This window comes from Plectrocnemia conspersa, unplaced genomic scaffold, assembly GCF_051122295.1.
Source record: "Plectrocnemia conspersa isolate PC_06_02 unplaced genomic scaffold, ASM5112229v1 ptg000001l, whole genome shotgun sequence".
Classification (NCBI taxonomy): Eukaryota; Metazoa; Arthropoda; class Insecta; order Trichoptera; family Polycentropodidae; genus Plectrocnemia; species Plectrocnemia conspersa.
Window position 1 is genome coordinate 20,335,686 of NW_028277165.1, and position 26,401 is coordinate 20,362,086.

Sequence of the window (26,401 nt, forward strand, 5' to 3'; positions counted from 1 at the left end):
ACGAAACCCTGCTAGAGCGTTAATTGGGTTGAATTGCGGTCTTTGTGGCATTATGTAGCACTCGGAGTGCATTCGGTTTTTATTCAACTGTGGCCGCATGTCCATTAAACAATCGTCAAGTGCGGAGGAGCCTATTCATCTGTGTTCAGGGTTGAAGAACCATTGCAAATATATATTATAATTGATATATAATAATTCAAGATTCCATAATTCGCTAAATAGCTTAAGCTTATATATATATATATATATATATATATATATATATACAATTTTAAATTATAGTTGATTATATTTATGTTTTATTATTTCTTAAAAACATCGTAAAACTTTGTGTACTAAAATTGAAATATAATATAAGTAAAAAAAATAGAGCAGATACTTATAATTATTTTATTAAAAAGAAAAGCTAGTGAGTCCATATTTGCAGGGAAGGATCTAATTTGATTTAGATCTATCCTTGAAGATGATACAATCTTCGTAACTTACACATATTTTTGACATACTTTTTCTTTCAATTTTATGACTGCTAATTCTTCAACAATTAAACGTTAACTATCCAACGTAATTGCTTAATTATTTAACAGATAGAAACAAACTTTGTCAATCGTTAAATCACTTAATTACCACTTTGCACAAAGCGCCAAATTTAATCCTAATCTGGAACGATGTGACTAAACGTATTATACGTTACGGCCGTAAAACCCTATTCAACGACACGATAATGACAGATAAAGGAGATACGAAATAAAGATTTCATAGGGAGGCTGCTGAGGTCTAACGGGCCCGATCGTGATAAATTCTCCGAAGTAATCACTTTTCAATTGCTCGTTTGGTGCTAACGATCGCTAATCGCTAAAACATTTGGCGATTCTATACGAATTAACGTTGAATCAACACAATATAATAAACGCTTGTTAAAGAGCTTTTGAATTGAACAACATTGGTAAGATGATACGATAACATTCCGAAACGTCGTCGAATAAATTTATTATATAATACTAGGAACGAGAGCTAAAGCTTAACGCTTCAATCAAGAGCGGCCTTAATTATTACGAAAATGTCAATTGCTAGTACTTATTATAAATAGTTTATAGGTCTCAATTCTCGCAATTTGGCACTGTTGATTTTAATCGTTTAAATAAATTAAAATTTATGTTTGCATTTAACGGAGTCGGATTCTATTAGTAGTGTGCTGCGGACTAGGGCATCATAAAGAGTGCGCAATAATAAAGTATTCCCTAAGTAGATAAAATCAAGCATCTTTATCGATCTGCTGTGGCTCTCTACAATGTGCAGGCTAAATTTACAGTGCTTCTCAAATATAACACCAATATCCTTAATAAAGGAAGGCTTGTCTAGAATGTATCCACCGAGATGGTAGGACTATTCTGCTAGCATTAAATATATTAAGAATAAAAATGTGTGACATTTCATGGTAGTAATAAGTAATCGGTCATCGGAAGTCCATTTCCATTAAGATTTGAATTCCTTCTGCAGGTCGAGAGAATCTAAAATCAAGTGCAGTCTTTAAAATATATTTCGTCTTCTGGTGTAAGTTTATATATTTCGGAGAATTTAAAGAGATAAAATATAGTAGCTCAGTCTCTTTCCGTGTGAATTCATTTGCTGTGAAAATGTAATTCGACACGTCTAATCAAATAGCTCTTTAGCAATTGCTTCTTTGATTCCTTGTTTAATGATCGTAAAAATCGACCCTATTTAGTATGTTTTACATTTTCTATGGTTGAGATTTATTCTGATAAAAAATAACTAATAAATAAGGTTAGGTATTGCAACGTCTATCAAATAAAAAACCATAACTTGTCCAATCTATATTTTTTAAATTAAAATATTGCTTTAAAGTCTGTAACACGATCAATTAGAGGTATAAATCAATGTTTACTAAACGTAAGCTCAACTTTATTTTATGTAAAATTAAAATGTTGCTATGAAGTCAAGTGTAATATTTTAATTATGATTATAATTCAGATCATTTGCTAGTTTCTCAGTATTTTATTAATATTACAAATGAACTGGGTTAATATAATATAATTGATTCAATCGCCAATACATTTGGTGCTTCAATAAAAAAATATTATCCAAAAGAACAGAAAACACTGTTCTTACTAATGTATTGTTATTATAGACCCTTAATGTCACTTAGTTGATTATACACTAACATAAATATAGACTATTAAATAATACATTAAAACTTCATATTTATTTTCAGTGAGAAAGTTCGAAATGTCATATCATTTCAGTATGAAATGTCATATCTTCAGGAGCAGATAGCAAAGAAAACAAATTAACTTTAACGAAATCGTTGCCCGGCAATAAAAAAATAATCATTATCACATTTTCTTCGAACGATACGCTTCGAAACGGCATTATTGCCTCGTGCCCTTTTCCCACAGAGCCCCTAATGTCAAAAGAAAATGAAGCACTTAAAACCGACGACAGAATTATACGCCTGTTGGGGTAAACTATCCGTGGAAAATTGAAACTGCTTAAACCATTTCGGTCAGACACGTGGAATGATTTTCATTATTATTCGCCTTGACACTCAAGAATATTTTGACCTTTGATGAAATTTCTTTTAATGCGTGGGAATGCAACTAACAGTCATTATATCATGAAATTTCGTTATAAATAACCATATAAAATGTAGATAATAGGTGGATATACATAGTTGAAACTGAATTACGAGTTTTAGCGACGGTTAAACTCGAATGGTTAAATTAGTTAATTGACAGCGCTGTAACCGAAATGTGTTGAACTAATTTTAGAGGATTTTAAAAATTAGTTCAAGGACCTCAAATGTCATTTTAGTAATTATTGCGTCAAAAATGCACGCCACACACTGTCTAGTTCGTGTCTACTCTATATAAATTTACATAGTAATTTTTATTCGGTTTTATGATGTCTACATATGTATTCATTTTACATTTACTATCTATTAAGTTTAATTAAGCCTAAAGCTTAATTTAAAGTCAATTGCTTTTTTATCATTATTGATAGCTATAGCAATCGTCGCTTAGATGAGTTTTTCGCTCTTTTTGGAGTGTCATAGGATTCCAATCTGAGTCCTCTGCTCTTTTTGTTCTTTACCAATGACGTACATGTGGCAATTGTTAACTCAAAATATGTATTATATGCTGAAAACCTGAAAGTGTTTAAGAGTATTCGCAGACCACGAGTCTTGATTTGTGGAGTCAAGCCGGTCCACAAAAAGTGTAATAAAACATCATACCGGTCGCCATTCCTTCGGCACTTGCTAAGTTGTTTTATATAATTCTTTACAGCTATATTTTTTTATATTTCTTTACAGCCGATTTTTGAAAACCATTCGACAAAGTTTGTCTTGAGCTACTTCTTCGAAAGTTTAGCAAGTTTAGTTTTTAGAATGGTTTTTTTCTTAGCTTTTTTAAGTAACTAAAGTCGCTGTCGACAATATGTAATGTGGGGACCACACAGAGCCATGTTTGTGAAGGGCCCTTAGTCTTGAAACTCGCGAAATTACTCTGACCAAAAGTGATTATTTAGACAATAGTGCAATCACACAAAGGCTCTCGTTACGACTAGAACTAAAGGGTTTCCTCTTAAGTAACACGTAAGGATTCTCTCGTGCGTTAAATTATTATTTCTTTGTTACAAAACGGTCACGGGAAACAATATATCACCGTAAGGTAACAATATTTCCGTTACACATACACAATTCAACCTCGAAGATATGCATCAAGCAAATATCACTTTCTAAAGGCGTATACTTATTTCGTTGTTCTAAGAACTGAGTCCAACGATTGGCTGGATGATCGTTGCATAATTGTGATTGGTCAGCAAGCTTTGCAGCTCTGAATATTTAAGCCTGGACTCCAATAAGAAGAAGGCAAACTTCGGCAGACACTCGAAGAAACTAGCAGACGCCCGCCCGCCCGCGGACAACATATGGTCATAAAGGCTTACATCCTGAGAGAAACCCCACCATACGAACACCGCAACAGAGAGGGATCAACCTCTGTTATACTGTCACTGCCACGCCACCTACAAAACCTCTGAGGATCTTCCACCGACATCATACCTCCGCCAGCTTCTACACCATTGCTTGGAGAAAACATCTCGCCTATCATAGTCTGTCGCAATATGTAATATAATCTTATGAAATTCTCACTAGCTTCCACGTGCGTCTTACCGGCTGCGAAGTCACACCCCTTAGGATTTCCAAACTTTAAAGAAAGTTATGGCAATCGTCGCTCCGTTGAGTGTTTTGCTCATTTATTGTTTGTGTTCAGTCATGATGCTCAGATTTTTAATAAAAATAAATTAAAAATGTAAAATTATTTAGATTTAGAGTGAATTTTTAAGAGAAATCTTACATTTTAAAGTTCAATTAGCAATCCTATTGTAGATTATGTTTTGTAAAACACACAATAGCTTATATCTAAATAATCTTTTATTTTCCGTGCTGATAAAAATCGGTGTTTGTTTTCGTTGTTTTGTGATTTACTTTTTCAGACTGTTTTGGCTTAATGTGTATTACATCAATTTAAAGTTTACAGAGTGAGCTTTGATTTAATTTTTTTTTTTAATTTTGTGTAAAATACAGCTTTAAATTAATATTATTATCTTATTTCATTTTATTCAATTATTTGCAAAAAACTAAATTTATTTAAAAATTATTGATCAAAAATATTGTTCTATTTATTAATAAATATACGCATAATATTATATGAAAAAATAATATTGAGAGGGTTAAATAAAAAATTACAAGACGTTTAAAATATAATACTTATATGAGGCTAAAATAGTTTTGCTCGCGTTTCTAAAATAAAAGTGATAACCCTGTTCGGACGCACCATCGGAAATTTATAAAGGGATGCTGCGGCGAGATTAAGAGATACCTTCGAATTGACATTGAATAGTGATCTTATGACTCGATCAGACAAAATATTACCTCATTGTGTCAATGAATGATCTATAATTCAAGCGCGAGACGCGTGACAAAAGATGATAGATCGTTTGATTCTAAATCGAATGGCTCGTGAAGACCCTCGTCACCGCTAGGATCTTCAGACCGAATTAAAGGATCGATATAATCGTCGGATTCTTATTTTAGTCTCTCCTCGTGATCCTAACTGTATAATCACACAATGTTTTATTGTTGCATGTGCATTGAGATTCTTTGCGTTTATACCTCTCGACAATCAACTATCGCATTCGTTCCAGAGGTCATCCTTGGAAGTGTACACACGATGACCCTAACACTTTTTTTATATACGTATGTACATATATAAAACTGTCGATGAACTTTTGGAATTTCGCCTGAAATCGTAGCACAATAGACCGTTCATCAATCAAAACGTTTCGTGTTTGGCGTTGAAATTGTTTGATAAATCGAAATCAAAAACCTTATTTGTTATTTTTCTTGGTACTATGCTGATGTACATGTTATTTTATGTTGTGTTCATATTTATTTTTCAGTCCAAATGTCTGTCGAACCAAAACGAACCGAACTCATTGCTGCCCTGGTTGGACTACAAAACCGCACACTTCATTATGCGTAGTGCGTAAGTGATTATTTTTATTAGAATATAAAATAACACTAAACTTTGATAAATCTGTTTTATAAGATTAAGACAAATTAAAACCTTTCCAAAATCAAAAATACTTGAATTCATTATTTTTTTAAGCGCTGAAGAATATACGATAATTTATATATATATAATACATATCTAGTTAAATTATAGTGAAATATATTATTAGACATAGTAAAACCTTAATTATCGTAGTCACTTTTTAATAAATATATGTCATTTACATAAAATAAATACAAAATATTGTCAGTTATTCTGAAATTTAATTTAATCTATATATTGAAATAGTCTACCTTAATTTTTAAATTAATACAATGTTAATAAAAATACAATTAAAGTGATATTATTATTATTTTTATATAAATACATCATCTACAGGTAAATTTAATTTGATTAGTTATTCTATAAGTTAAGTTCTGATTTAAGAATTTTATATCACAACTAATATATTGAAAATGTTTATGTAATCAATTTGTACTATTTAATTAAATTCAGAAAGTATTAGCGTTATTGAATTGCGTTGAATTATTTATTGTTTTATTTATATGATCATAAAAAGTATCTCAATAATACTGATATAAATATATTACTTCACTAACTAAACATACATATATAATAGATATATACATATGATTGTACAAAATAAACTTAAATAATTAGTTATTAAATTTAGCTTAATTTAAAACATTTATTAGTTCACCCACAACTAACTTTATTCTTTATATTATATTATTAACAAATATATTTATATCTATACCTTAACGTTTCTTTTATAAATATTAGCTTATCTAATTTTCATGATAATTTTCTTATATTCGTTTATTGTTTTTGATCAATAGTAGGTAAGAGCAGTTGAACAAAGTCTTAAATCGACATAATCGTATTTCATTATAAATAACTAACGATATTTTTGTTAAGGGTGTGCATAAATTACTGTCTTGTATTACCTCATTCTTTCATAGCCATTAAACAGAAACTCATGTCATAAACTCTTGAAGTAAATTTCGTTGTTAACAAAGTACAGTTAATATATTCACATATTGGTTTTAATATTCGAGCAATGCGAATGTGACTATCTGAAAAAAATGGATATTAAACTATTTTTTTAGTCATAGGGTCTTGGGTTATAATTTAAATAAAAATATAACTGTTTATTTCAGCCTTATGCCCACGAAGCTGTGGTGGACCTGGCGTTTGCATTCAACCAAATCTATGCAAATGTGATGGCGGCTACGAATCGACCAACTGCAACCCTCAAAATCAACCAAACCTTCAATGTGAGTCATCGATGGTCTTGTACCTTCCATAAGCTTATGTTGATTAAATTTATTTAATTTTCAGTTAGAAATCGTGGTGGCTGCAAAAGAATTTGTATGAATGGTGGAACATGCATTAACGCCACATGCACGTGCTCCCCTGGATGGAGTGGAGAATTCTGTACAGAACGTAAGAATATCACATTGTTAAACATAACTTAACGGTGACGATGGTCTATGAGCTGGAACGGAGTGTCACTACATGCCACAACATATATTCTATATTCACTATTGTTAATATTTATTTCAGCAATATGCAGAGAACCCTGTTTACACGACGGTAGATGTATAGCACCAGATCGCTGCGTTTGTTTCCATGGTTTAAGTGGCAAGAGATGCGAAATAGGTATGTTAGATATATGATATTACTACACTATTATGTAATATATTCATATAAATAAAGTAAATGCGCAACTATTTTCTGTTAGATAGACGAACTGGACCATGCTACACCGATATTCGAGGAAGTTTGTGCACAAACCAGCTGGATGGTGTAGTGTGTACAAAAAACTTGTGCTGTGCTACAGTTGGAAAAGCTTGGGGTCATCCGTGTGAAAAGTGTGCTGATTATTTGGATTGCGAAATTGGATTCTTGCGCAACTTGAGTTCAGGAGAATGTTTAGGTATTGTGGTATATTAATATGAGGTTTAAAGCAAACCACTAGTAGCTCACTTTGTACACTTATTCGTCGTCATTTTCATAATCACTGAATATTTGCTCTATTACATCTCATTGATACGGTGATACTATAACCTCTTTATATTGTTAATAGCTTTAGTACACAATAGATCATGATTGGGTTCGAATCTCAAGTAAACCCCAATAGTTTTCAGCTTTAATTGTTTCTGAAAGATCGGAATTATTAATTATTATAATTAGAATTCCAATCAATTATCACAGATTTGGTTTTTCAGGCTTTTTCTAATCTCACGGAGGAATATTGTGATGATTAATTACAATCAAACTATACCGTGCAAATATGGTAAAAAAGTTCTGTAATGAAAAGCTAAATGTAGCCCATACAGAAAATAACTTATGTATAAACAAAAAAATAATCATCCCAATTCGTTTTGCTTTTCAAAATCAAGTAAAACGACTTGCACTGTTATTGTATGGTTTTAATTACTAATTTTGATTTGCAAAGTCTTAGTATATTTTACTCCCAGTCATATTTCCTTTCAACACTAACGATAGATGATGGATGTTTTGAATACTTTGACTGTAGAATTGCACCGGCGAGAGAAGTATTCATCTTTCAAATAAATTCTTGACGCATTGAGCAAATGATATATTATCATGACTAAGAATTAATGATACTTGAGACGAAAAATCGAATCACTTTGAATCATTCAGATTTTGTAAATACATATTCTCCAGTACACAGTTTTAGTGGTTACTTCAACTTTAGCAGCATAATAGAGCTACCAACCTTGAGGATTAGTTTGTGTTTTTATAATCCACATGGATTTAGGAGATTAAATATTTTCACTGAAAAGCTGATGACATATTCTTCATCCATTATCTTGTCAATAACATGAACGTGCTGTAACTGGCATAATTTCTTAAAACAAGGAATTGGTTGTTTCAAATTTTACACTTTTAGGAGCGAGTATTGCTCGTTTTTAAAATCATGCATTGTAGGTACTTGAATAATTATTTAATTTACGTTTCAAAAAAATCTAATACATAATAATGAAAAATAAATGTTTTGGAAAGTTTTAGTGACTGTATAAAATTATATTTTTAAAATATTATGTTAGGCTATATTTTCGCAATAGAATGTTACGTATAAAATCGTATCACTAGTATTAGATTCTCATTCATTTAATTGATTTTTTCATATTCAAGACATCGACGAATGTGCAGCAATACCTGGTTTATGCTACGGAGGCAAATGTATTAACAGCGTCGGCTCCTTTGCGTGCGAATGCCCACTGGGTCAAACGAGAAACTTAGAAACCAACAACTGCGAAGACAAAGATGAGTGTGAGGACGAAAATATATGTAAAGTAAATATAACCTTAATATTTATACATGACTTCAACAATTCTCCATATCTTATTCTTTAACTGAATGTAAAAGAACGTTTTCAACAATTGCAGAATGGTAAATGTGTTAACACTGATGGAGATTATTATTGCCATTGCAATCCGCATTTCATACAAAGCCCAGACAAGAAATTTTGCGTCGGTATGTATATAAAAATGTCTGAATATTGCTACAAATATAGAATATCCTATTATATTAATGAAATGAAAGTTAATACATTATTATTTTTATTTTTTTCGCGTTCAATACATTGGGATATTTTTATAGATTACAATAAAATTAATAACAGCTAGATATTATTAATACGTAACAAATGGTTGATATAACATAATTTTGATGTTCTAATTTACCATGAATGAGAAAGTTAAAAATCAATATATTGTATTCAAAAAACTTGTAGCATTATCGCACCTCATATTTGATGATCATGTTTATGTATGATAATGAATTTATTTTGAATTTTATTAGATGGTAGATTAGGCACGTGTTATACGTATAGATCCCCTGAAGGAGAATGCGCGAACAGTCTTTCTATGAGATTGTCTAACAGAGACTGTTGCTGTGGAAAGAACATGGGACGAGGATGGGGCGATTATTGTGATCCTTGTCCAAAGCCTGGAGAACGTAGGCACTGTTTATAAATAATGATATATTAATAATAGCTATTTTCTGTGATAATAAACTAATTTTTTATTTAGCCGATTACATCAATTTATGTATGTGGACATTTGGAAATAAAAAAATATGGACCAAAAGTGGTGAAATTCATAAGACAAATGGTCATAATGGTCATAATGGTCATGGAGGTGGAAATGGGAATGGTAATGGGAATGGAAACGGAAATGGTGGAAATGGATATGACGATAATTGGAATGGTGGTGTTAATCATTTTGATATTGATGTAAACTCATTACATCCCACCATTGAACCGCCACAATCTTACAAACATAAAGTAAACGAGTGTTTATTCCGTAAAGATATTTGCGCACTTGGAAAATGTATTGATACCGAAGATGGGTAAGCATTTATTTATAAATCAATCAGTAAATAAAATTATAATAATAAGTCATTGTCAGAAAATGTTAGAAAAACATTGTATTATTATTGTGGCATAAAAATATATTAACTAACTGAAAATTCATATTTTTATGACCAATGAAAAATATCTAATTCTAAATATTTGTTGTATTTTATAAATACAAATAGTATGTTGTTATAATATATTTATAATTAAAATGTACTTAGATTAAATAATATTTTAGGTATGACTGTCAATGTTCAAAAGGAGCCGAACTAGATGAAAATGACGGAAGGCCAATTTGTATAGATATCGACGAGTGCGCCAGAGGATTTTGCGAAGGAGGTCAATGCACGAATTTGCCAGACAGTTTCTCATGTCTTTGTCCACCAGGATTCGACATATCCAACGATGGGAAGATCTGTACAGATAAAGATGAATGCACCCTCTCTGGCATGTGTGCTAATGGCATGTGCATAAACATGAACGGTAGTTTTAAATGCCAATGTAAAAATGGTTTCAAACTAAGTACAACTGGAAGAGCTTGCATCGATATTGATGAATGCTATGAAAATATGAGAATCTGTCTTAACGGTAGATGCGAGAATACAGCAGGATCATACAAATGTCATTGTGATAACGGTTTTACCGAGTCAGAGGACGGTGCATACTGTATCGATCTTGATGAATGCTCCAATACTGGAATGTGCGATCATGGAAAATGCGTTAATATTGAAGGATCCTTTCAATGTGTTTGTGATTCTGGATATAAGATTGGACCTGATCGAAAGCACTGTATTGACATAGACGAATGTGCTAGTAATCCTTGCTTGAACGGCAAATGCATTAATTCGCAAGGAAGTTTCCGATGTGAATGTACTCTTGGTTTCAGTTTAAGTCATGATGGAAGATCCTGCCTTGGTATGTATCAATTATATTATAATAAAATGTGACACTTTTCTCGATTATATTTATTTAAATTTATTTTCAGATAGTAGAAGAGATTTATGTTATTCGCAATATAAAGACGGTCAATGCTTAAACCCAACCACAATGGCGATAACTAAATCAAGTTGTTGTTGTTGCACAGTTGTAACTGGTCAACCCATGGGATGGGGTACTAGCTGTCAGGCTTGCCCGATACCTGGAACAATCGAATTTGAAAATCTTTGTCCACACGGTCCCGGCAAGACTTTCAACGGCAATGATATCAACGAGTGCACCCAAAATCCAGATATATGCAAGAATGGCGCTTGTGAAAACTTAATCGGAACACACAGATGTATCTGCAATCCTGGTTATCACGTAGATCCCACAGGAAAAGTTTGCACTGATATAAACGAATGCGAAATGGAAATATCTGTAATTGGATTATAAAAAACTATAGTAAAATATCTATAAAACCATGCTAATGAAACTATTTTTTAGTTGTGCGCTGGAGGTCAGTGTAGAAATACTCCTGGAAGTTTCCAATGCATCTGTCCAGCAGGAACTCAGCACAATATCGAATCGCAAACATGTGAAGACATTGACGAGTGCTTAGATGAAGATAGTATCGATAAACCTTGCTTCAACGGACATTGTATAAATACTCAGGGATCTTATGAGTGCGAATGCGAGCCAGGGTTTGTCTTGGATAATACTGGAAGAGTTTGTCTAGGTAAATTTTATACATAAGAATTTCAAGTGTTTTTAAAGAATACTTTTACATTTTATAATCGAAGATCAAAAATTGTTTTTATAAAGAAAGTCCACTTAAAAGTTTATGTTTATTATTTTATTACAATTTGTGTTAATACACTTCGTTTAATAATACTGTACTTATTTAAGACTAATTTGGATTGTACAGAAATATATCCATATACATTTATGTCTAGAAATTTAAAGATGATATATTATTTTATAAGCAATCATTAACTTTTGTAGATAACCGCAAAGGCACGTGCTGGAGTCGTATGACTAACAAACATTGTGAGTTGAATTTACCAAAACTAGTGTTACGTCAAGAGTGTTGCTGTACGATTGGAGTTGCGTGGGGATCGCCCTGTGAAGTTTGTGATCTATCTCTTTGCGATTGTCCAAAAGGATATGCTAAAGTATGTATTTTTATTAATTAGTATCTTAATATTTAGTAGTTCGGACGTGTTACTTATGTCCTCATTACTGTGTCCAAACTGCGAATTCTGAATTACTACATGTGATATATATATTTAAATGGCAAAAAAATAATAAAAATATATAAAAACGAATATCTCAGATTCTTTAAAGTTTATTGTAAAAATCGTTAGTTAAAATATATTGCTTTAAACCGAATGAAATTTGACTGCATAGTTAACTTCATAACGGAAAGTATCCATGATCTGAAAAAATCATATATGCTAAGTAGTGTTCAATATCACATGCTGCTCTAGTTACAACTAGAGATTGCAATAATACCAGAATTTTCAATACCGGTATTGCCGAGAGAAAAAACAGTCAATACCGATATTGCCAGTATTGACATAATTATTATTTTAAATAATTTACTGAGAAAATAATCCAAGTACTGCTTGCATGATTCATCATGTTAATTGATTAATAAAGCCAAAGCATTCGAATACCCCAGCAACTGTTTCGATATATTTAATATTTCAATTACAAATTATTTGTAATTGAAATATTTAATATGGTCATCGTCGTTTTCATAGTTCTAGGCCATGGAGATATCATTTTCAACAAATTATAATTTTCAAAAATAATAAAAAAATATTTTCAGTACTACTGGTATTTCATTTTCTAATACTGGTAGTACCGAAGGGCAATTTTTGCCCTAATACCAATATCGCAATCCCTAGTTACAGCCTTATTAGGTTGCCACAAAATATCCAATACTTTTTGACCATACTTAATACATACAAATATTAAAATCTTTCATTGTCAACAGACTGATGGAAAATCGTGTGCTGATATAGATGAATGTTCACTGAACGTAGATATTTGTCGAGGAGGTGGAACTTGTATAAATACAGAGGGAAGTTATACTTGCTCTTGTCCTTCCGGGTTAACGTTGGATTCAACAGGTATTTTAAGAATTTTTTAATAAATAAATTATATATTTTATTGAATTATAACTTTTTAGGAACAAAGTGTCAAGATATGCGACGAGAAGCTTGTTACACAGATCATAAGCATGGGCAATGTACACATCCATTAGAAGGGGTGTTTGGTAAAAATATATGTTGTTGTTCTCCAGTTGGCCGTGCGTGGGGCGGCGATAAATGTGAATCTTGTCCAAGACCAGGTATTACTCACTACATATTCTTAGTAACTTTTCTCAAATCAGAAAAGCACGTTTGATAATCAAATACTCATGTAGCTTAAATTCTTGCTTGTACTCTATCAATCAATTTTACATATATTTTTGTCGAACTAAATAAATAAAAAAATCATTTTATAGGATCAACATCGTTTGCGGAACTATGTCCTAAAGGTGAAGGATTTATTGAAAGAAGCGATATAAACGAGTGCACCGAATTCCCTGGAATCTGTCAGAATGGTAGATGTAAGAATACAATCGGAAGCTACAGCTGTAGATGTAATCAAGGATATGAATTGGACGAGAATAAAGTGAAATGCAATGGTATGTGTTGTATATAATACAATTTACTTATTGACTTAAGTGTGACATGTAAGCTTCCACCTATTCCATGGCTATCAAGATTAGCTTCCCTTTCTCCCACAAGACTAGTATCTAACATGACTTTATATCCCAACAAAGTCGTAATTTATATCTATGAGATATTCATCTCGCAAAAGATCCATATTTCTGACTCGGCTGATTTTTCTTATTATCCTTCCAAATTTAGTGACAATGAATCTCCTTGCCATACTCATTTTGTATTTTTTTTTAATAATCTCCCAAATTTACTAACCATGTCATGGACACGTATTATACCATGTTATGGTATTATACCAAACATTAACACTATATGTCATAATCAGTTTACATTTATACTGTCGTATGCATTCTGGGAATTAACAAAAATATTGTTGTCTTTATAATAATATTCTCAAGATTTGCTTTATTGAAAAATAATTATCTATAATAATATTATTTTAGATATAAATGAATGCGAGATTGTTCATGGAGTCTGCGGGAACGGTACTTGCCGCAACACAGAAGGAAGTTTTCAATGTGACTGCAACGAAGGATACACGAGTAACAATATGATGAAAGTTTGCATGGGTTAGTATTATTTACAATATTATATTTATTACTGTAATAATTATGTAAAATAATAATAAGGCATATTTTCATAGATATCAATGAATGTGCTGAAACGCCCGGACTGTGCAGAGGTGGTAGATGTTTAAACACTCAAGGATCTTTCAAATGTGATTGTCCTACCGGACATGAGTTAGCACCCGATAAGAAATCTTGTAAAGACATTGACGAATGCTCGAGGACTAGTGGAATATGCTCAAATGGAGTGTGTGAAAATATGATGGGAACCTACCAATGTGTGTGCGATGAGGGTTATACTCAAACTGATTTCAAGTCGCATTGTAAAGGTATACCTACATATGTTTATTAACATATATATAATTATTACTGGAGTATTCTTAATTAAGATGTGTTGTAGATATTGATGAGTGCGAAGAAACCAATGGAAGCTGTGACGGAAACTGCATCAATACACCTGGCAGTTATTCTTGTGCATGCCTGTAGGTATACCTCCTTCTAATAATATTAATATGTTTATACTTATTTGAGAATCATGTTTCAAATTATTTCTTAGCACTGGTTTTGCATTACAACTAGATGGTCGAAGTTGCATAGATATTAATGAATGTGTGGAAAATCCTCGTATATGCGGAGGAGGAAAATGCGTGAACAAACCCGGAATTCATAGTTGCGAATGTGGCGAAGGTCTTTTGGCAAACAGTGATTCTACTTCTTGCATAGGTATTTAAGCGACTAAAAGTTGAAATTATCTATAATATAAAAAAGGGGCGTATATCTGATTTGGTGCTTTGCAATATTATTTTAGCGATTTGAAAAATATATGTGAGTTGTGAATATGAAATATATTGTAGCATCTATAAAGTGGAATTGTTTTTCGATGAATTATTTTGTATTATTCAACAAAAAACACTATGAATTGCCACTAGTATTAATAGTTATTCAAATCGACTTATGCCTCTTTTCTGTACATAGGTTCAATTTGCCTTTAATGTGAATCTATTATTAACGTTTATTATAATTTACTATAGACATCGACGAATGTGTTACTAAACCTGATATTTGCGGCGACGGTGACTGCTCAAACACTGTCGGTAGCTTTGTATGCCGTTGTGAAGATGGCTATTCCGTGAAACCGGAAGACGGACCCGAATGTACAGATGATAATGAATGCTATCTTGGATCACACAATTGTCACGAATATGCAGATTGTATAAATTTGCCTGTAAGTTAAATTTATTGCTCTACTAATGTATGAAATTAAATATATTGATTATTTATCTTTGTTATAGGGTGCTTTCCAATGCAGATGTAAAGATGGGTTTACGGGAAATGGTGTAAATTGCTTAGATATAAACGAATGCTTAACAAATAACGGTGGATGTAGCAGTAATGCTCAATGTAAAAATAACGATGGATCATTCCAGTGTGTTTGTGATGATGGTTTTAAAGGCAATGGGTTAGTAATTAAATGTTCAATGTAGATATAGGTTAATACATATGTATGTATATAAAAAATATTCCAAATTCTAGATACACTTGTGTAGATATCGATGAATGTTTAAACGATCCTAATCTGTGCGATAATGGACATTGCATAAACGAAGCTGGTGGATTTAGCTGTGAATGTGATTTAGGTTTTATGCATCCTGATAAAACAAACAGACAATCATGTGTTGGTGAGTAAAAAATAATTTATTATATGCGCTTAAAATTTTATTTTAAATCATAATAATTATTATTTTAGATATAAACGAGTGCCAAATGTTCAATAGCTTGTGTGTCTACGGTCGATGTGAGAACATGTTTGGTATGTTCAAGTGTCATTGTGGTGATGGATACAAAATTGATGGTAAGAATATTTTACTGTTACGAAATTATATATATTATGTTAAGAGTTATATGTTGATAATCGAAAGTCACAGAAGATTATTTTATTCCCTAGAAAACTCATACCTTAGCACCCAAGGTTTTCTTCTCTAGGTCAAATATTTATTCTCGCGTATTTAAATATAGATTACAACACAATTTTAAGTAAAGTATGCACTATGCTATGGATATTATTTGTCTTATAAAATAGTCAGAATTCTAAAACGTATGCTTTTAAATTCTTAGAATAGGTTTTTCTATTTGATTCACTAAGATGTTAGATTTTCTTAATTCTTCGACTCAAAGCATCAATTTTTTTGAACGGAGACAGTGACCTAAGAGATATATTTCTATTTAATTTCAATAATGATATTTAGTGTTTTTTGCTCAATTTAAGTTTAACTCAATAGCACATTAATTTGCAAACAGACTGTAATTTCATATCTGATGTTTCTCTGTCTCGACTTCTGGCAGATTAAATCAATGTCTGTGTGAAATCGTAGCAGGGAGATGAGAAATGTTTCTTGTGGTACAAGTTAACCATGATCCATGTTGATGTCGTACAAAGGATATTACATAGTCCTGCATCACCGGCGTATTTCTGACTATGTTATCCATACAATTATACATATACAATTTTATTTGTGTATATGATTATGTATACTTATGTAATTTATATTTTAGAAAGTGGTGGAAACTGTACCGACATAGACGAATGTTTAAGTCCGCAATCATGCTTGTATGGAACATGTATAAACACTCAAGGAAGCTATAAATGTGAATGTCCGCTTGATTACGAGCTAGTATCAGAAGGAAATGCATGTGTTGGTAAGCTAGTTCAATATGTTTTCTAATCTGTAACTGGTCACGATTAGTATTTTGATAATCATGTTTCATAACATTTAGATCGTCGAACTTCAAGATGCTATGCTGATTTTACATTTGATAGACGAGTAAACAGGAATCGATGCTTGAATACTTTATCTGATGATGTGACTAGAGCTTCTTGCTGTTGTTCAATCGGCAAGGCGTGGGGACCACGTTGTTTAGAATGCCCACCTCCTGACTCTGACCAGTTTCAAATTTTATGTCCCGGAGGAGCTGGATACAAACCAAACACAAATACAGTAAGTATTTAATAATTATGTGGCAATTATGTATTTTTAATAAAATGTTTATTTATTAGGTGATGCTAGAAGATATCAACGAATGCGAAGAACATCCGAACATTTGCCTCAACGGTCATTGTACAAATACATTTGGTTCATTTATGTGCTCTTGTAATGAAGGTTACAGATTAGATGAATCAGGAACACAGTGCTTAGACATCAATGAATGTGAAGAGAATTACGAATTGTGTGGAGCCGGAGTTTGCCATAATGAAGACGGAAGATATGTTTGTCTATGTCCGGAAGGATACATGGTATTACCAAGTGGAAGTAAGTTCCATTCTTTATATAATTATAAAAATTTTCGTCGTTCTTATAGCAATACAAAAAAAAAACTAACTAATCATCTAACCTAGTTTATCAGAGTTATTTATGTATTTTTTATTTGCAGAGGAGTGTATAGATATGAGAAAAGAAAATTGTTATTTCAACTATGCAAATGGACAATGTTCGAATCCAATGTCTCATGAGTTCACTCAAATGTTGTGTTGTTGTACCATGGGTAAAGCTTGGGGTACATCGTGCGTACCCTGTCCTCAGGCCGATACACGTATTAAGCATTTTGAATAATTCATATAAACTAATAAGCATAATGTAATCTCAAATATATAATTACAGATGAGTACACATTGCTTTGTGGAAATAAGCCCGGTCAGATTATAAATCCTGTTACGAATCAGACTGAAGAAATCGACGAATGTTCACTGATGGGCTCCATGTGTAAGCAGGGCACTTGCGTTGATACTCCGGGAAGTTTTGAGTGCCATTGTAATAGAGGCTATGTGTACGATATTGAATCTCATCAGTGTCGTGATGATAACGAATGCCAACGAAATCCTAGTCCTTGCCAAGGTAACGCTCAATGCGTCAACATTCCTGGTGCTTTCGAATGTAAATGTCCAGATGGTTATAAAATCGGATCGAGGTATGAAAATCTCTAATATTAATAAAATGGTACTGTTCATTTACTTATAATGGTATTGTTTTGCAGCTTCAGAAACTGTGTCGATATAGACGAATGTATTGAAACGCATGGGGTATGCTCTAACGGAGATTGCAGAAACTTGCAAGGTTCTTTCCAATGTATTTGTAGACCTGGATATTTCTTGACACCTCAAAAAGATAATTGCTTGGACGTTGATGAATGTCAAAGACATCAAAATGTATGCAAAAATGGCACATGTGTTAACACTCCAGGAAGTTATAAATGCCATTGTCACGACGGCTTCAAATTGAGTCCAAATAATGACTGCATAGGTAATATATCAATTAAATATTAATAATCTATGATAAAATATCATCATTCAATACTGATTTCAGATGTTGATGAGTGTCGTGTTATGCCATTCTTGTGTCGAAACGGAAGATGCAAGAACACAGTCGGAGGATTTAACTGTGAATGTGCAGCCGGATACATTCTAACTGACGATAACCAACATTGCAGAGACATTGATGAATGCCGAGAAGTATGATATTGTTTATTTATTAATAACCAGCTACCCACAATTTGTTTCCAATTATATTGTATCCAAAATTATTTTCATCAAACAGCACATGTGTTTTAGATGCTTCACTCTTAATATTGTGATGAGAGAAGCATTTATCTCACAAGTAAATTATGTCATTTTGAACAACCTTTTTTATAAGTTATATATTATAATAGTAAATATTAATTGATACTGACCTACGGTATCCATGTATACATATATGTTTCTAATATTACTTTTTAATTAGTTACCAGGATTATGTCCAGAACCAGGAAAGTGTCAAAACACAATGGGCAGTTATTCGTGTATTTGTCCATTGGGATATCGTTTAGATGCTACCAAGCGCAGATGCGAAGATATTGACGAATGTGAGGAAAGGAGTGGAATTTGTGAAAACGGTGAATGCTCTAACGTAGAAGGAGGCTTTACATGTACATGTCCGGACGGATGGATCACTAGTCGAGATGGAATGAATTGTATCGATCACAGAAGAGACTATTGTTATAATGAAGTTGATAGGAGACAATGCAAACAGCCGAGGCCGAAAAGCTTAACGGCAAGAGAGTGCTGCTGCTCACAGGGTGTGGCTTGGGGACGATATTGTCAACCGTGTCCCCGACAAGGAACTGGTAAGATTATTTATTGGAAAACAAATCGTTATTTTATAGAGTATATAATTATGCTACAATATCTTGTTTTAGGTGAATTTGAAAAGCTCTGTCCTGGTGGAATTGGACATGCTAATATCGGAGAAGATATTAACGAATGTGCAGTGAACCCTGACGTTTGCAAAGGTGGTGGATTATGTATTAACACTGACGGTTCATTTAGATGCGAATGTCAACAAGGCTACATTCTTGATGGATCTGGTAAGTCAAACAGATAATATTTTTATTATATTAATAAAAAAATTATTATATTATTTGATTATTTTTACAGGATTAAGCTGTATAGATGACAATGAATGTATATCCAATAGAAACGTTTGCGGTAACGGAACGTGTATAAATATTGACGGAGGATTTGAATGTCAATGTAACAATGGTTATGCTCCTGGAGCTTTACAGGTAATATAATAATAAAAATAGTTATATTAATATACAATATAAAAAATATTATGTTTTATATAGACTTGTGAAGATATTAACGAATGCAAAGAATTGGGTAATCATTGTGCTTTTCGATGCCATAATGTTCCTGGCTCGTTCAGATGTACATGTCCATATGGCTATGCTTTAGATCCTGATGGTATTCATTGTCAAGGTATGGTATTTAAATAGAGTGAATATTTTTTTTTTTTAATTATATTATTAACAAGATTTTTTTTGTAGACGTAAACGAATGTGCCACTCCGGCAAATAATTGTAGATATGAATGCAAAAATCTCGTTGGATCATTTATGTGTCTATGCCCAGATGGATTTACTCAGGTTTTTATATAATGACCCATTAAGAAGTTTACATTAAAAAAACAATAATAATAAAAAAGATTTATATATGTATATTGATTGAAATTATATGTATATCGTTTTATATATTTTTATTATTGTTTTTTTTAAATAATATTGTATTCTAAATGATTTATCCTCTTTATATATACTTATAATCCATATGCTAAAACAAAACTATTAATCGATAGGTCGGAATGACTGATGAATGTAAAGATGTTAATGAATGCAATTTAGATACCGATCTTTGCGAAGATGGAGAATGCATTAATACAGAAGGAGGTTATACTTGTGAATGCAATCAAGGGTATGAATTAAGCTATGATGGAAAATCTTGTATAGGTGAGTCTTATCGACATATAAACTATGAACTGAATTTACATATATTTGTATCAAATTTTAGATAGAAGACTCGGTGTGTGTTATCGTCATCTATCATCAGGACGTTGTGTTCAACCTTCAATGAAGCTAATGCAACTCCCGACTACTAGAGCTTCATGTTGCTGTTCTACAGGGGAAGCATGGGGACCAAAATGCGAACGGTGTCCACCACCAGACTCACAACAATACAGACAGATGTGTCTATCTCAGGGTCTTATAATAGATGGTTCAGGTATGAAACATTCATTTTTAAGCCTCCTTCTGGACCATACCCACTTGGGCAGGGTTCTCACCAAGGTTCCCTCTAAGCTGCGCGCGTGCGCAATCGCGCAGCAGTTTTGAAATTTTTCACAAGCTAAGACGCACTCCAGAAATCATCAGAATTAACAAAAATGTTACTAACTATTTGAATTTTACTTTTTTAATTATTTAAAAAAATAGATTTTTTATATCTATGTTTATCGTTAAAAATTCAACCAATTTTCTTACATTATTATTTTTTATATACATATGTAGATATACGAATGAATAATAAAATTGATTAAATAATGGTCATTATATTTTTATAGATCAATAAATTTTCTAATAGATATTCAAATGAGATATTGAAGTTTGTATAAGTGTAAAAACTATGTTGCGCTCGCACATTTGGTGATTTGGCATGCTCAGTATTTTAGTTTTCCACGCAGAGACCCTCTCGTCTTAGAGGAAACGTTGGTTATCACTAATCATGAGCTCTAATCTTCCAACAATTGCTGGCCATACACGCGCGGGCACATCAACGGATCTGGCCGCCGCGGGCGCCTGGCGGACAAATCTGTTTGTGTGGTACGAAAAGACACAGATTTGTCTGTCCGCTGTCTGAGCTCAAAACGACAGGCAGATCCGAACACAGACATATCTATGCGTGTGTGCTTATTTAATCCCATAAAAGTTACACCTAATATATTATAGTTCTATCCTCCGCGGATAGTTTCTATTTTAAGTGATCTGCAGAAATTCGCTTTACAATTTACTAGTGTTTAAGTGAATTGAATATTTTTCATTTGCGCTACATGTTAAAACTTTAAAATATTGAAAGAGTTATATCTCTATAAACATGAATTACTGGTTTCTCTCTTAGAAGTTTTTGTTACTAACATGATCAAAACTAAGTAAAACTTGATTTTCAGATATTGACGAATGTCAAATGATGCCCGAGTTGTGCGTTAATGGAAGATGTATAAACACTATGGGTTCTTATAGATGCTCTTGTAATAGAGGTTTCAAAGTTGATCAATCTGGAACCCATTGCCGTGACGTTAACGAATGTGTTGTTCGTCCATCGCCTTGCAAGTTTTCATGTCAAAACACAGAAGGATCTTTCATATGTTCGTGTCCACCAGGATTTACCCTCAACCCAGGTAAAGTGACTATTTAATATTCATACTATTACAGATAATAAAATCATATTTTTCTTTCACAGATAGTGTTTCTTGCAGTGATATTGATGAGTGTGCATTGAACACTCACACTTGCCATCAAGACTGTATTAACACAGAAGGTTCTTATGAATGCGGGTGTAAAGAAGGTTACAAACAACACGGAGACTCATGCATAGGTAAGATATTACTTCATTAATTGGCTGTGTCTTAGAAGAGAAATGACTAAAGGTTGATAAAGTGTCACTGAGTAAAATTTTAAACAGTAGATACTCAGTATAATACACATTTAGTATATTTATTTGCCGTATATTCTCAGTTGTAAATATTTTTTGCAACTCAAGGTCTTACTTATAATAAATCATGTTTTATGGTATTGCTTCAATTACTTTTACTGTGTTTTAGGTCATTTCATATTTAAACCATCTTATTTCTCACCAATGGTCTGTTTTTCTTTATTTATAGTAGTTATATTTTAATGCAAACTTCTCCTTTTTCTTTTTTAAAATGTTTCATCAGCATTTCTACGGTGGTATTTAAAAACTCTTTTCCTAAATTAAATTATTGAGCTTTCTCAAATGTTGTAATATATTATATATAAATATTAAACATTAACAATAAGATTACACACACTTAATTAAAAGTCATATACACCGTATTTGGGATTATTTTTGTATTCATATTAATAAAAACACCCAAATTAAATTAATATTTTGTCCTTATAAAATACATAAGCAAAGGTTAATACATTGCCAAGCCTTTGTTTAATAAGACGTAATGATATAATACATTAAAAATATTGTTTTTGCTTTAATTTTAGATATTAATGAATGTACATCAGAACAAGGTTATTGCCCAACTCCAGGAAAATGCATCAATACACTTGGAAGCTTCAGGTGTATTTGTCCAAGAGGTTATAAACTTGACTCGACAGGTAAATAAAAAATAAATTAAAATATTATTTTGAAAATATGATTAACCATATATGTTTTAGGAACTTATTGCACCGATAGAGACGAATGCTTGGATGATACAAAGTGTGACGAAAGTTGTCAAAACTTGATAGGAGGATATAAATGTGGATGTCCTGAAGGATACATGCGTCACCCATCTCTCAAACAATGCATAGATGAAAATGAATGTCTCCAAAACCCTTGTGGAGGAGTTGGAAAATGCTTTAACATTCAAGGATCATATCGCTGTGGCTGTCCAGATGGTTATCATTTTGATAACATGCATCAAGTCTGCTTGCAAGTAAGTAAAGTATATTTTAATTTACTTCTGAACTATCGAGAGTTAAGGATTATTTATATTACCATACTAATATTGTACCTACCTGTTGAAAAATCTACATAAGCTTAACTAACTAGCAATACAGTTTTAATAAAATAAGCAAATGTGCCGACTTTGACACAATCTGTATTGATGAGTAGACAAGTTACATTATTCATTAAACATGGATCTGATTCTTTAATATATTTATTATTCTTTATTGCAATAATTACATTTTTTATAGTCTAATACTGGAGGAGGATGTGCTGGTATTCCGTGCTTCTTTGGATGCACGTCAGTTGGAAATGGCGGGTATAGCTGTGGATGTCCTCAAGGATATCATATCGTTGGTGAGCATTATTTTTAAGTTTCTGAATATATTTATATAATAAGAAGGCCTAACGTCAGCATATCTGCAGGACAAGGACATTGTCTTTCCACAATTGATGGAGGATACAGCACCGATGATATCGGAAACGTTCCAATCTTCCCGATTGACGATGACCTCAAAAATCGTCGTAATGGACAAAAGATTATTTCTACAGAAGGATGCTTTTCATGCAAAGTAATTAGATCAATGATAGAAAAGTTGAGATAATATTTATAAACTGCCATTTCAATGTTATAGGTTAACGGAAGACATAGGAGGGCTTCTAAACATGTCAAAAATGATACTACACCAGCTGAATTATCTGAAAATATCATGGATCTTTTAGAAGAAGAGAAGAAAGCGTTTGGAAATGAAACTGATAGAAGCAGTGCTATACCACCGGTAATTGAAAAAGCTCTCAGAAAACGTAATAATAAATCGACGAAGGAAGATGCCCCAGAAGCTCAGAAGACTAAGAAGAAGGGTGGAAAGAGAGGTTTGTAATATTTGCTTATATTTGTAATTTCTTGATCACTGATCAATTAGTCAGGATCGACTATTATGAGTTTTGTCTTTGTTCTGTTTATTTATACAAATCTTTTTTCTTCACGGAGCATTATTGTTCGGTTTCGGCTATCAATGTTGTATTGTAACATATTTAAGATTTGAAACTTGCTTTTAACTTCGACACTCAAATTCCAGTACTCTATAGAGTTATTTTGTGATGTACGTACTCAAAAAATGTTAAATAACATCTGTGAGGGAATGCTTCCTTGTCGTACATCATTTTAAACTTAAGTATACGTCTGAGGCAGAGTTGTTTTCGTATTTTAATTAATTTTATTGATCTACTTAGGTAATCGAAAGAATAATAAGAAGAACGGTAAGAAGAAGAAGGCACGCAACGTAGATTCCGAATATGTCATCGTCAAATTGGACGTCTCGCAGACTAAACATAGAAGTGAAATAATCAAAGTTAGACCGTCAGTTAAGGTATTTATTCTATTTATATTGCTTGTGATATTTATATTTATGTGATATTAAATTATGTTTTCTTTATAGAATGATAATATCGTTTACAAGATAACTAAAGGTAACGAAACAAAGAAGTTTGGACTAATAAGGAGACACGGCATTTGGGCTCTTCACTTCCGCAAGAGGCTAAAAGAACCTGAAAATTTCCAACTGGAAATCGAAGGAAGAGTTCCTAAGTTGCAACAAATAAACGGAACATACGAGAAACCACTTAAATTGTTTGTCAGTATAGAAGTAACGCAGCTACCATCATAGGAGAAATTGTCTATGATTTAGAAGAATAAATTAATTGGATATTTCATGTATCACTTATTATAAATTATTATTGAATTGTTAACTTCGCATATTACTTATATTCCAAAGATAGTAAAGAAAGGCAAAATATTATTTTCTTCATATATATTTAGTTATGATTCAGCGTTATATTTTTTTAGTAATAATTTATATTTAGTGAGATTATTTAATACTTAAAATATTCTTCTCAGTATTCGTTAGTTTATTGTCAAATCAAATAAATGTAAGTTTTATAATGTTATAAATGTTTCAGTTGTGTAGTTGTTTGTAATGTTTTTTAACATTCCAGTTACAAAAATTATATATATATATTCCAATATTAGTCAGTGATATTTGAAATATTCATAAATATTGTTTTCAATCATTCGTGCCATTAAATCTCACTTGAGATATAAATGAGATTTATAAGTTACAATTACATAACAATAATCATAGATTTATAGAATATTACTCTTCTTTGTACATTTAAATTGTCACACGTTTTATATGATTCCGTCAATGAAAAAAATATATTTTACATATTATTTATTTATGATTTAAAACGAAAAATTACAGATTGTAATATACATATTTACATTATGTACAATCAATATTTACACATTTTCCGATACATGTATGTACAATTTCCGATTTATACAAGAAAATAATCTAAATTGTGATCAGTTCCTACGTTACGAAATATGCCAAGGAACTTTTGTATTATATTTATGTTATAAGATACGTTATCAGAACCGCTAATTTAATATACATACATCTTTTAGATTTAATGAAAAAAATGGCATCTATCATGTAAAATAGTTCTCCTAGTTGTATAAGGTTAGTTAAGCGTTACAGTACCAGTCGACTATAACTAACATTCAGTATTCATTTATATTTGTTGCATGTCATATACATATTATGCTTTATGTGTTTTATAAAACTTCATTGCATTACGAGTTAAGCTTATTTATGAATAATGGAGAGTACATATACATTGTGTTCTAAACGAAAGATTCATTAATCGTTTGGTTATGTTTTCTTATATCTTAGTAACGGAGCATTTTTGACCATATATTTAAAACAATTTTTTTTTATTTAGATTTTTATGTTATAGGAACCTAAATTCATAGTAATACTCTTTTTGTTTAAAACACTTTGTATAAATAAAAACGAAAGTGCCCTGGTTAGTTCAAATTCAAGCATTAGCAACATTTTTTAATATTCTTAATGTTTATTACGCAGTTGAATAAAAATATGCATATAATTACAATTATATAAAATATATCTTATATTTTAAGGATGGAAGTGTATAACACTGCTATTTAGCTGATTAAAAAAATATAAGATTGTTTATATATTTATATAAATTTAATATTATTGTACAGAGATAAATTAATGTTGTAATTTTCAGTTAAATTATAATAAACGTATCCACAATCGTAATACTTTTCATTATTTTGATATGATTTACAATTTCACT

General features: G+C 31.7%; 1 protein-coding gene across 3 annotated transcripts in view; it reads left to right on the forward strand.

Annotated features, from left to right (window-relative positions):
* LOC148239148 (fibrillin-3-like) overlaps window positions 1-25,023 on the forward strand; it is a 53,050-nt gene extending 28,027 nt beyond the window's left edge. Inside the window, exons 3-49 of one of the 3 annotated variants that reach the window (XM_088187868.1) lie at window positions 5,479-5,564; window positions 6,752-6,868; window positions 6,933-7,037; window positions 7,158-7,253; window positions 7,336-7,530; window positions 8,757-8,917; window positions 9,011-9,098; window positions 9,426-9,581; window positions 9,656-9,974; window positions 10,220-10,896; window positions 10,967-11,337; window positions 11,404-11,635; window positions 11,902-12,071; window positions 12,899-13,034; window positions 13,094-13,255; window positions 13,412-13,594; window positions 14,075-14,200; window positions 14,275-14,526; window positions 14,598-14,679; window positions 14,754-14,920; window positions 15,229-15,422; window positions 15,490-15,656; window positions 15,731-15,876; window positions 15,945-16,049; window positions 16,751-16,894; window positions 16,973-17,193; window positions 17,253-17,505; window positions 17,627-17,785; window positions 17,854-18,160; window positions 18,227-18,492; window positions 18,556-18,701; window positions 18,970-19,351; window positions 19,424-19,591; window positions 19,662-19,789; window positions 19,853-19,985; window positions 20,054-20,151; window positions 20,361-20,511; window positions 20,573-20,782; window positions 21,723-21,953; window positions 22,016-22,150; window positions 22,792-22,905; window positions 22,966-23,225; window positions 23,488-23,593; window positions 23,663-23,808; window positions 23,872-24,109; window positions 24,470-24,606; window positions 24,676-25,023. In XM_088187868.1, the coding sequence (XP_088043994.1) occupies window positions 5,479-5,564; window positions 6,752-6,868; window positions 6,933-7,037; window positions 7,158-7,253; window positions 7,336-7,530; window positions 8,757-8,917; window positions 9,011-9,098; window positions 9,426-9,581; window positions 9,656-9,974; window positions 10,220-10,896; window positions 10,967-11,337; window positions 11,404-11,635; window positions 11,902-12,071; window positions 12,899-13,034; window positions 13,094-13,255; window positions 13,412-13,594; window positions 14,075-14,200; window positions 14,275-14,526; window positions 14,598-14,679; window positions 14,754-14,920; window positions 15,229-15,422; window positions 15,490-15,656; window positions 15,731-15,876; window positions 15,945-16,049; window positions 16,751-16,894; window positions 16,973-17,193; window positions 17,253-17,505; window positions 17,627-17,785; window positions 17,854-18,160; window positions 18,227-18,492; window positions 18,556-18,701; window positions 18,970-19,351; window positions 19,424-19,591; window positions 19,662-19,789; window positions 19,853-19,985; window positions 20,054-20,151; window positions 20,361-20,511; window positions 20,573-20,782; window positions 21,723-21,953; window positions 22,016-22,150; window positions 22,792-22,905; window positions 22,966-23,225; window positions 23,488-23,593; window positions 23,663-23,808; window positions 23,872-24,109; window positions 24,470-24,606; window positions 24,676-24,903 (8,854 nt within the window). In that variant the 3' untranslated portion in view covers window positions 24,904-25,023. Of the gene's footprint in view, window positions 1-5,478; window positions 5,565-6,751; window positions 6,869-6,932; window positions 7,038-7,157; window positions 7,254-7,335; window positions 7,531-8,756; window positions 8,918-9,010; window positions 9,099-9,425; window positions 9,582-9,655; window positions 9,975-10,219; window positions 10,897-10,966; window positions 11,338-11,403; window positions 11,636-11,901; window positions 12,072-12,898; window positions 13,035-13,093; window positions 13,256-13,411; window positions 13,595-14,074; window positions 14,201-14,274; window positions 14,527-14,597; window positions 14,684-14,753; window positions 14,921-15,228; window positions 15,423-15,489; window positions 15,657-15,730; window positions 15,877-15,944; window positions 16,050-16,750; window positions 16,895-16,972; window positions 17,194-17,252; window positions 17,506-17,626; window positions 17,786-17,853; window positions 18,161-18,226; window positions 18,493-18,555; window positions 18,702-18,969; window positions 19,352-19,423; window positions 19,592-19,661; window positions 19,790-19,852; window positions 19,986-20,053; window positions 20,152-20,360; window positions 20,512-20,572; window positions 20,783-21,722; window positions 21,954-22,015; window positions 22,151-22,791; window positions 22,906-22,965; window positions 23,226-23,487; window positions 23,594-23,662; window positions 23,809-23,871; window positions 24,110-24,469; window positions 24,607-24,675 lie in introns of those variants that run through there. The other 2 variants (XM_088187876.1, XM_088187884.1) reach the window with 2 other exon arrangements.
* Window positions 25,024-26,401: the final 1,378 nt, after the last annotated feature.